The following is an 11,766-nucleotide window of genomic DNA, read 5'->3' as shown; positions in this document are numbered from 1 at the left end:
TTTTCAATGTGATATATAATAATAATTAAATAATAATAATGTAATTAATATAATAATAATAAATATAATGATAATCTTAAGCATCTATGTATCAATGTATCTAAGTATACCTATCAATGGATCTATGTATACCTCCAAAACTATAGCATGGCTGCAGGTAAACCACTTAAGAGTTTAGTAAACTACTTATGAGAAGGAAGTCGGAGGCAACAAACTTTAACAAGCTGATAGTTAAGAATGATACGTACGTAATGCCGTCTTTACTGTCAAGTTGGTAATGCTTCTCAACTGGCAGGAATTTGTTTTCACGCTCCTCATCCGAAACATCTGAACTTTGTTCATCAATTAAGGGCTTCATTACTTCCATGTCTAAACAGAGTCAAAACAAAGTTAGTCTTAGACACAAATGTATTGTTTAGAAATAAAAGATGATTTTTAAATAATTTGCCATTCCTTGAGATTCCTTTATGTTACCAAGTACAAAGCTGGCTTGGAGAGATGGTTATTTGCATCATATGTCCCCACATCTGTACACTGATCCAGGGTTGCCCCACCTTGATGCAGAATTCAGCACTCTCTCCTGTTAAACTCATTATGGTTGGTCACCCAGCCCTCTCAAATCATCAGGATCTCCCTGCAATGCCTCTTTATCCATAAGGGAGTGAACAACTCCTCCCAGCACAGTATCATCACAGACCTACTCATTATACCTTCAAGTCCTGTATCCAAGACAACTGACTGGTACAACAGGTACACTAACAGATATCCCCTATCACTGTCAGGAAAACCCAGATAACTGAATTAAACTACATGCGTGAACTGCAATTTCAAGATCTTTTTAAAGCAGCCTAAACTGACACTGCAGTCAACATAAGCAATCTTGCTATCCAGCTAAATAACAGCTCTAAGCAACAGCGAGCAGCCTGCAGTGAAAATTGCCTCTCAGACAACACTAACAGCTTTTGCCAGTTCCGCGTTGATTAAACTATAACCATTTCTAAATGATTACAGTTAAATAAAACAAATCCTGCCGACAGCAAAAAGGTTATTTGCCTTCTGCAGCACCCATTCATAAAATAGATCTCAAACAGATGCGTAACACCAATGCCACTGCAGAAGCATTTCAAAGAAGGGATGGACAATTGGCATTTTCCAAAGTACAGGGCAGAACACTTGCCAGGTACAAGTTTTATTTAGGGACTTCTTGTAATCAACCTAATAAAATCACTACTTGATGTAAAAACAAGATATGTGCACAGAGCCTGATAGGAAATACTGAATATGCTGAAAATCAGCTGAACTCATTTGTTCCACTCAGCAGTTGACTGTGACAAACAGTAAAGTGCTTTTGAATGTAAGAGTTCACAAAACAGAAGACATACGCAGGTCAGACAAAACATACAATCCTAATTTATTTAAACTCCCTGCATTTAGCATGCATGGAAGCACAAGGATGTTCTCTCATCTACAAAATGCAGATGCTGACTTTCCAGAATGATTCATCATCCAGAAGGGACTGCAACCTCTCCACCTATAACCAGGCATTCCAAAGCTCCTGAATTGCCTCCTTCTTCCCATCATTCTTCCTTGATCCCCTGACTCATATACAGCTTGGGGCTACAATATAGGAATGAATCAGCCACCAGTGATAGCGGTAAGGCATAATATCATCTTTGGATCGTGCAGCTTGCTCAGCATCCCTCTGTGTTTGACGGTAGATCTCTACTGCTGGGGTACTGCAGCTGTGTCCCAGCTGCACAGTCCATACTTCTGCTGATATCTAATTTGGGATGTTACGCACATCTAATGGATCCAAGCACGTTGTGTAGAGCACATCGGTGAAAATAATTTAACCTTCCTTTGTCCCACAGAGCAGATACATACCCACAAAGTAGAAGAGCAAGCACTCAGCCTACACAGACCCAGCCTGAGACCGCCTGTGAGAAGTACGCAGTCACTGCCAGAGCTTTAGCATGGAATATGTATGTTAACTTAGAGTACTTCTTAGAATAAATAGGGCATTAAATTCAAACTACAAGACCAGCACAAGCATGCCAGACCCCAGCTGGATGTGAACCTGGCTGACCATTGCCTCATGAAGCATATGGTATAGCATACATCTCAGTCTTCCTTAGGTTCCTGCTCCACCAAGCTGCCCCAATGCATCCCAACATTATACACTATTCAAGATCCACTTGAATAATGGTATTTACAGAGCAGTGGTGGATGCCCCATCCCTGGAGGTTCTGAAGGGCAGGAACAGGACCCCGGGCAGCCTGATCTGTTGGGCAGCAACCAGCCCACAGCAGGGGCTACCACCTACAGTTCAACCACACCTCTATAGACTTACTGACAAAGAAACTGCTGAGCTGTTACTAAGTGTACTTAATTCTAAACCTATCTATAGCACTCTCAAGTAATCCCTTAGTAAGAAAGTCCTGCAGCAAGCAAACGTATTTTTGCTAAGGACTTCAGTTAGTATTTCTGTATTGCTCAAGCAATTAACACTCCAAAAATCACCTGAACCCCTCAGCTCCACAAGGGGCAAAACTCCATCATCTATAGCTGAAAGAGCAACAAAAGGATGAGGCTGTTTCCACAGCTGCCAACCAAGTTAAAAGACAAAGAAATATGAAAACCGCAGTCAAATAATCTCCTGTTGTTCCTTCGGAGAAGTTCACCCCCCCAGGCAAATTCTTATCTAAAACCTGCTTTCCAAATCAATTTAGCAACTTGTTTTTGTTTCCCTTGAGGGTTTGGGAAGCATGATCTAACAGCAAGAACTGGATTTAACATGTAAGCATGAAAAGATTTAAGGGCAGGATATTGCTTATCGTCATTTGTATCAGCTGGTTTTACTCTGTTTATGGAAGGTGACAGAACTTGCTCGAGTAACTACATGAAAGTAATGCCTCCTATTTTATTGTCAGTCCACAACATCAGAGTTGGATGCTGGTGTTATGGCATCACACCAGATGGCAGCAGAGGGGCAGCCTGTCAGAACAGTATCTGACATGGAAGTGCAGAGCATGCAATTGGATGCTTTCATGTGAAAAAAGATGGTTCCCACTGACATTCATCAATGCGTGCTGATCATTTATGGAGAGCAATGTGGTCACAACCACTGCACAGTGTTGTAGCTCAATGTACAGTGTCACTGAGCTCTTCGTATCTGTTGTCATTTCCAAGGAAACAAATAGGAGGCATTACTTTCGGAGCAACCTATGTACATTATATGCCTGGCAAAAGCATTAAAGTGAATCTCAGATACTTCAGTTACTCACAGCTCCTACACAAGAACTTGCTGACACAGCAGGAGATTCACGGTACCACAGAGTGTTTATTAAACAGAGAGTGACTCACAATCTCTGTTACAGGAATGCAGACTCTATTTAATTTGCTATTGTTTTAATTGCTTCATAAAAGCAAAAATTGGAAGCACTAGGTCTATATACTAGCCTAAGTATGATTTGAAGCTGATATTTTATCATGGGCTACGCTGATAACACACACACATAACCGAGCTGTGGCTTCTACATGGGACAAGACTAACAACCAGGCCTGTGCACAGCAATGCACAACATAACTCTTAGCTAAGCCTTTAACCACAAGTATTTTCCTCCACACCCAAACCTTCAGCCTATGAAGAACCTTCACAGTGTTTTCTGCATAAGGTGAACTGTGCAGCACTGTCTATAAACACACATGACTCACCAGCTCTACCACTTTGTTTAGTAACCCCACAACCACCACAACAGCTCTCAGTGAGCAGGTGGTGAATGAGCAGCAGCGCCCACAGCATCAATGCCTGGACTGTATGGCTTGTGAGTCCTTTCCTAGCCCCAGGGGGAGCTAACAGATAATCCTATCCAACCACATCCAGCCAAACCCCCGCTCACTTCCTGCTACCATAACTCCATTTGGATGCAAGAGGAATGAAATAGAGTCTAAGTTAACATATTTTGTTAGCTCTCTGTGCTATGTGTGCTATGCATAGTGCAGCTATTTATTATCTGGGGCAGAAGGAGGTAACCTTGCATTGTATGTTTCTCTCCGTTACAGACTGTGTTGTAGAAGCCAATTTATTCTGAATACAGAATATTTTATTCTAAATATTTATTTCTATCTGAGGAGATACTTGTCCTGATATCCAATCTGAACCTCCTCTGGTGACACTTGAGGCCACTGCCTCTCATCCTATTGCTGTTACCTGGGAAAAGAGGGTGTCCCCCACCTCATTACAACCTCCTTTCAGGCACTTGTACACAGCAATTGAGTCTCCCCGAGCCTCCTCCTCTGCGATACAACCCCAGTTCCCCACCAGCCCTGTGCTCCAGACCCTTCACAGTTTCACTGCCCATCTATGAGCCTGTTCCAGCACCTCAGTGTCATCCTTGCAGTGAGGGTCCTAAAACTCATGGAGCACCATCACCAGTGCTGGGTACAGGGGGACCATCAGCTCCCTGCTCCTGCTGGCTGCACTATTTCTGATACAAGCCAGGATGCCACCAGTCTTCTTGGCCACCTGAGCACGCTGCTAACTTGCAGTTAATCCCATAAATAACAGCAATAACCTCATTCTGAAGGTCTGGCATCCACGCAAACGTGAACAGCTGACTGAAACAAAGAAGCTTCCCCCGTGAGCCCTTCAGCCCCTCTCCATGTCCCCACCGAGCCGGACCGGCTCCGGTCCGCTCATGAGGAGCGACGCGGCTCAGCGCCCCCCTCCCCACTGTGGGATGGTTCCTCCCGCCCGCCGCGATGCGCCGAACGCTGCAGCGCATCCCCCCGTGGGCCGAACCATTCCGCCTCCAAGGGAGGGGGGAAGGACGAGGTCCGGCCGCTCCTCACGCCGCTCCCCTCTACGCCCCCGCGGCGAGCTGCCGTCTCTCTGCCCACCGGCTTCTCCCTTTAGCGACCCGCACGGCGCTGCTCACCCAGCTCCTCCCCGCCGGTGGCGTCCATCTCACACCGGCTGCTCCGAGCCCTTCCGCCAATGTGGAGCCGGCCGGCACAATGCTGCGCATGCGGCGAACCATAGATAGCGGGCGGAAGGAGAGGACGCGCGGGAGGGAGTGGGGTTGGTCCTCTGGGTTGGGCTGGCGGTGGGCGCCATGTTGGGTGTGTTGAAGCCTTACCAGATGCGCCCCGTGCTGAGCTCTGGTGTCTGATAGCAGCTGCCCAGCAAGACACACCTCTTAAACTGAGACAGGGGAGGTTTAGGTTAGATATTAGGAGGGATTTTTTCACACAGAGAGTGGTGACGCACTGGAACAGGTTGCCCAGGGACACTGTGGATGCCCCATCCCTGCAGGCATTCAAGGCCAGGCTGGATGTGGCTCTGGGCAGCCTGGGCTGGTGGTTGGTGACCCTGCACACAGCAGGGGGTTGGAACTGGATGATCATCGTGGTCCTTTTCACCTTTTCAACTCAGACCTGAAGGGAAGAGGCTTGTGATGTATTGAGGAAGATTTATCAAGTATGCTCCAAAAAATGTATCAAATATCTGGTGGAGATCAATAAATGTTCAGAACATTTAGGAGAGTCCACGCTGTGATGGATATTCCTAGTTTTACTATGTTTGTATTGTTCCTCTTTAGTAAGAATGGGAGGATTTACTTAAATACAGGCATCTGGTTTATCTCTACATCCATCCATCACTGCAAAATGACTTCATGCTGTGAATATTGCAGTCAACAAATGCATATTTACCTTAAGCTTCGTATTCTGAATAGCATTTGCAGAATCCCTCTCAGAAATCATGGATTCAACTCGTTGATTTTACTGGCTTCTTCCACAGATATCAACTCGATTTAGTTTAGAGGTTTCTCAAGTTTTGAGGGACTTTTCTTCCAATTCTTTGCAGAGTTTATTTTTCAGGCTCTTTATATTTGTTTTCCAGACCACCCTGAGGCAATAACTCTTATAGTTGAATTGTATGTCATCCAAAAAGGCACGTCCTTTTGAGCCTGTACCTGATGCATCAGAAGTGCAGACATACAAACACATTGAAAAGCTTTCTGCCTGCATCTGACTAGTGATACTTCTCCTTTTTGTAGCAGTTCATGTTTTAATGCTTTATGCAGGTTCTAAATTACAAGATGATTAGTTTGCATGATGCTTTAATGAGCCACTGGTAGCCCTCAATTATGTTGCCATCTGTTTGCCTGTAATCCTGTCTGATCGGCAAATGGTTGGCATTGCTCCAAGGTTTATATCACTTTTATAACATATCATGTTATAAAACATCACATATCATGACCACATGAGCACACTTTGATATCACCTTGAATATAAATGCTGTATCCACATTTCATCGCATCCTAAACAGCTTATTGCTTACCTAGGAATCAAAGAGCAACGCCTCATTTGATCGCTGACATGAAAACATTTATATATATTTCCAATTCACCAGTCAAAATTGTGAGCTTCCTTTCCTATAAATTCCTTATGTTGTGGTATGTAATGGCAAGTTTTCAAGCATTCCTATTTTTGCTTTTTGGCAAAATCTCAACATCCTGAACTGTCTTAAAAGGTCAGCATCTTAGTGGTCAGTATTACTTAAAAATACTGCCTATTCCAGCCCTGCACAAGCAAGGACAACAAGAGCAGGGTGCCCAGAACCATACCCCAGGAGCTTTGAAAGATGTCCAAGAAGGAGACCTCACAGCCTCTCTGGGCAGCTTGTGCCAGTGCTCTGTCACATACAGCACAGAAGGGCTTCTGGTGTTCAGATAAGAATCTCCAGTGCTCCAGTTTGTTCCCACTGCCTCTTGTTCACAGATTTGATTGCCATAGATGTGATGAGAAATAAATCCTAGAGTCTGTAAAATTGGGCTGTTGAGTAACCAAATATTAAAAGCCCAGAGTGTGTTGATTCTCCTTAAGCTCTGATGAAGAATAAATATGATTACAGAAGATGCTGCAGCTGTCACAAGAGCTGTCGGTGGTTCTTACTTCAAACAGAAATCCTCGGCGCCGTTCAAATATCAGAAACATGTGAGAAAGCCAGCAGGATGTTTCCCAACATGACTCATTGTCACAAGGCACAAGTGCAATGTTTTTCTGTCGCTTAATGAAAATAAGAGATCTGTATCTGCATGTGGATCTGCATAAGGGACTTGTCGGTCAAGCTTTGCCAATATCAAGGTTTTCTTTAGTTGTTTAATGGATATCTAACCAGATTTCTGCAAGAATATATCCAGGCACTGTTCAAGGGACAGTTCTCTTCAAGCCTGCTCCCAGAAAGCACTGATGACAAGAATACGCAGTCTGGCACCCTCCTTTTCCATACTCTCCCACCACTGCCCCAGCAGCCTTTGCACTTTCAGGACGCCCACACCTGTTCTCACCACCCACAGTGTTCTCTGGGCATTTAATACACACACAAGAATGGAAAGTAAATGGCTGAGTAAGGGATAAGAATTGTGGTATTGTAAGATAAATCTTTCCCCCTGTTACAAGAGAATTCTACTATTCCCTGTTCTCACATCTAGACAGTACATAAGCCCAGATCTCTTTTGAAGACACTAGCTGTGATACCACAAAAAAGATGTGACCCACCAGCAGAGCCCTGGGGTGGCTGTCAGATTCACATCTGATTTGGGAGCTATCATAGCCTATGGCGTGAAGCATTACTCCCAGAGCCTGATCTAATTTAAGAAAACCTCCAGAGAACCGCAGCTCAGAGGAACTGAAAATCCACACCACCTCATACACTGCAGGGATTCTTTTCATGCATCTTGTGGGATTTCTCCATCCAGCAGCTTTTGTGGCCCTTGTATTCCTCTGAAGTAGTGTTCAAAGCGGAGCGTGATAAGGGGGAGGGTTATCTGCCTCACTGAGCTTCCAGCAGCAAAACTAGTTACAGGATGCTGTAAAATCATAGCTAGCCAATAGTAAAAAGATGTTACTGAAAATATTTGTTAAAGCTGTAGGAAATGTTGGTTATGGAAATCAGAACAATAGCTACATACAACATTTCCATTTAATTCAGTTCAATCAAACAAGAAATACTAGAAGGAGCCAGAAAGCTCCCAGGAAATTCATAATCATCAGCCAGCTGAGCTCTATGGTGAATACGCCTGTAGAATTTTCCCGGGATCAGTTCATCATTCTGAAATTTGTAATTGGTCCATATGTGCGAGACTTGCAATAGGGCTGATTTGTTCAGTGAACGTGATGATCCAGCTCTTTTTCATCTGCTCCAAGCTGTTTTTAATGCTCCCTGCTATCTGAAAAGGCTTCCATTTGGCACTTATTTTAGAAACCCAGGTCAGCATCTCATCTTCAGGAAGCATTTAGAAGCTGTCTTTCTATCCATGGGAGCCCTTCTATTAAACAAAATAAAAGTCAATCACAATCACTGTCGTTATAGCCAGACCCAATATGGGGAATTCAGAAAATGACCAATGACTTGTTGCTGCCTGCGTAATGTATTAAATCTGTGAGCAAGCAATAAGCCATCTGGACTACTGCAGTCTAGCCATGGAAATGGAGAATAGCCACTGTTTATTTTCCTCATGTGTGACTCCTGTCCATCAGTGTTTAAGCACTGATTCAGATTCTGCTCCTTTTAGATTTGGAAGACTGGAAGGGGCCTCTGGAAGTTATTTTTTTAGGGTTGCTCTGCTACACGTGTTGGAGATAGTGCTGGGTTCTCATAACCAGATGTGCTCAGAAATCTCTCATGTTATCCACCAAACAAGAGAATGCTCTGAATAAGCACCAGCACATATTGACTGCGGAGGCTGTGGGATCTCCACCTTGGAGATCTTCCAAGAAGCCACTTGGGCATGACCTTGGGCACCCTGTTGTGGGTGTCCCTGCTGGAGCTGGGGTTGGAGCAGATGGACACAGAGGTCCCTTCCCACCTCAGCCATTCTGGGATCCTGTAAAGGTAGGAAGTGCCTCTTCTAGGAAGACAGAAAAGGCCATGGAAATTTGTTAATGGCTTTTACAACTCTAACTCCGTTCTTGTGACTGCCAAGCCAAACCACTTCCTGTGTGCTAACCTCAGACCAAGATTGTACTCGTGTGTTTGTATCATCTTCAAGAACTCAGGATGCCCATAGAAGCCTTTTACCATCATGCTGATCAATTTTTTATGTCCACCTACACTAATGATAGTGTGAGATGAAGTTAAACCTCACAGAATCAATAAAGCTATGCTGAAGTAAACATTATCTCAAAAAAAAAAAAAAAAAAAAAAAGTCAAAAAGGCATCAAGGGTATTTATGAAATACTAGTATCCAGAACAGAATGAATGGAAGTGGAGAAGGGATAGGGTTTTGGAGGGCTGATGGATATTTAAAACCTTCATATACTTAGAAGAAGAAAAAAGATACCCTTTCCTTTCTCTCTCTGGCTTGTAAATCAGCTCTATAGTTATTGCACGCTGTAGGAATGATTTGTTTGGGATAATCATTTAGCCCAGATGCATTTGGTCACCTCTGCTTTGGCCTCTCCCCTCCTACATAAACAGCCTCAATCACATTCGTGTTTTCCCCAAAACCCCCTACTGTTGCGCTACCAGAACCAGCAACTGAAAAATGTCAGCTGCTAATACTTGTATTTTCATACTATCTTAATAATAACTCTGTCCTGTTTTCCTCAGTGACTGTAACTGACTACCACCAAGTCTGGTGTCATAGAGCAAGCCATTACCAAAAAAAGGCTGGCAGAGTTGGATGCAGGAGACACTGACCTCGGTTTCTGTGTCCATCTCCTACAGCAGAGTTGGCTAGCTGGTACCTCCTGGTAAGATCCAGAAGACAAGCATTAAAAACGTACACAGTATTAATGATCTGTCCGTTCTTCTAGAAGAAATTTCCCATATTTGAGGTCATTAACCCAAACCTGGTTAACCCAAACCCATTAACCTGGTCCAAATTTGGTTGAACTTTCTAATGGCAGCACAGCTAACACATTACAACATTTCTACGAATACTGTGCTAAAAACAAACCTGTAGCCAATCTTCGGAACAAACTACAGGACCAGTCTTTTATTGAGGAGCCAAGCATAGAATCATAGAATCACCAAGGTTGGAAAAGACCTAAAAGACCATCCAATCCAACCGTTCACCTATTACCAGTAGCTTCCACTAAACCATGTCCCTCAACACAACAGCAGAGAGGATCACTTCCCTTCACCTGCTGGTCATGTAACTTTGAATGCACAGCAGGATCCCATTGGCCAGTGCTGGCTCTTTTGGAAAACTTCAACTGCTTCTTAATCTTGCATTGTACTCCAATACTTAGAAAACTAGTATGTTCTCCCTTAGCTCGTTGCTTCAGTTTTGCTGTTAGGCCCATCTCCCTACCTTTTCACCACCTACCTTCCCCCTTTCCTGGTTCCTGGGTTCGTTTGTCCCTCTGCCCCATTAGTCACAGAACCGGGCTGCACTGGGCTGGAACCGTGACAGCGCCCCAGTGCCCCAGAGTCCCGTTCGACTGCCCACAGGCTTCTGGCAGCGACTTCATGGCTGCCGGCCTGAACTACCAGTCAGCAGTAATAATCAGAGGGACGAACCAGAGCAGGGAGTCTGAGCCGCCGCGCCTCAGGGCCTCCTTGCGTGTCCCAGCAGCTCTTGCTGTGGTGTTTTGCCGCCGTTGTCCCTTTCTGGGAAGGCTCCTTTGGTGTGAGCCTCCACTATGAAGCTGATCCGCACGGGATCTTTGCCAAACTGGCCCAGCTGTGGATTCCCAGTGTGCCCTGGATGCTTCCCAGCGCGCTGCGGGACTCACAGGACCTCCCCGTGTGCTCTGGGGGACGCTGCATTCCCTCAGTGGGACGTGGGCTCCCGCTCAGGATGTGCTCTCTCCCCCTGAGGCACGGCTGTCTGTGGGCACTTCAGAGCCACCGATGCCTCTTTTCCTCTTTTTTCCTCCTCCCCAGGCGCGTGCCCCCAAACCCCGCACAGCAGCACTCTCCTGCAGCAATGCCTTTCATGCTGCCGCTGTCCCGGACCCACTGCCACCACAATGACACAGGCTGCAGAGATGTGTGTGTTGTTAATTAATAATTTTTATTTTAATTATAATTTAGAGATTAAGTATAACGAAATTATAATTTAGAGATTAAGTATAACGAAATTATAATTATAATGAAATTAGATGCCAGATGGTAAATGCAGGTGAAAATCTGGGAGAGGTTGTTGTTCACCCAGTGGAAGATGTTGTTGTTCACCCAGTGGAAGATGTTATTATTCATCCATTGGAAGATGGTTTTTTTCATCCAGCGGAAGATGTTGTCGTTCATCCAGTGGAAGATGTTGACGTCATCATAGGTGCCTTCAGCGCAGGAACCTTTGGTGTGCTGAGGTGTGTCCCACCACACCGTCTGACTGTCACCATTTGACGCACAGGCTGTCAAATGGACAAAAGTATTTCACGGAAATCACTCTCTGTTCCCATGGAAGCTGAGGCCGTTTGTCTGGTTCCCTGGAAGTGACAGGGAAAGGGCGCATGGAAAAGGCTGCAGGCTCGTTTTGCAGAGCATCACCCTGCAGGGCTCTGATTCCTGTGCTGCTTTTCCAGCCTCACAGGATTGTTCAGGGCAGCCTGTGGGGCTCACTCCACCTCTGGCAGGCCCCATTTTGCACGGGGGGCTCTGGCTGGGTGTCAGCCCTGTGGCTGGGCAAGTCCCTTTGCACAGTGGATGGATCTCTGTGCGCCTGCTTTCCTTGGAAGTCTTCATGTACCAGACCTTTGTGTTTCCCTGCTCCCCGGCCCTGCCTTGCTCCATTCTTGATGGATCTCAGGCAC

At 45.1% G+C, this 11,766-nt stretch overlaps 1 protein-coding gene across 1 annotated transcript in view; it reads right to left on the bottom strand.

Annotated features, from left to right (window-relative positions):
* The window catches only part of SLC36A4 (solute carrier family 36 member 4), an 88,749-nt gene extending 83,603 nt beyond the window's left edge, over positions 1-5,146 (bottom strand). The window contains 3 exon segments of the mRNA XM_032442216.1: positions 249-369; positions 4,938-5,029; positions 5,031-5,146. Coding sequence (XP_032298107.1) covers positions 249-369; positions 4,938-5,029; positions 5,031-5,116 — 299 coding nt within the window. The 5' untranslated portion in view covers positions 5,117-5,146.
* Positions 5,147-11,766: the final 6,620 nt, after the last annotated feature.

Source organism: Coturnix japonica, chromosome 1, assembly GCF_001577835.2.
Source record: "Coturnix japonica isolate 7356 chromosome 1, Coturnix japonica 2.1, whole genome shotgun sequence".
In the NCBI taxonomy this organism is placed as follows: domain Eukaryota; kingdom Metazoa; phylum Chordata; class Aves; order Galliformes; family Phasianidae; genus Coturnix; species Coturnix japonica.
Note: the sequence above shows the minus strand (reverse complement) of the source record. Positions and strands in the feature narration are given on the sequence as shown.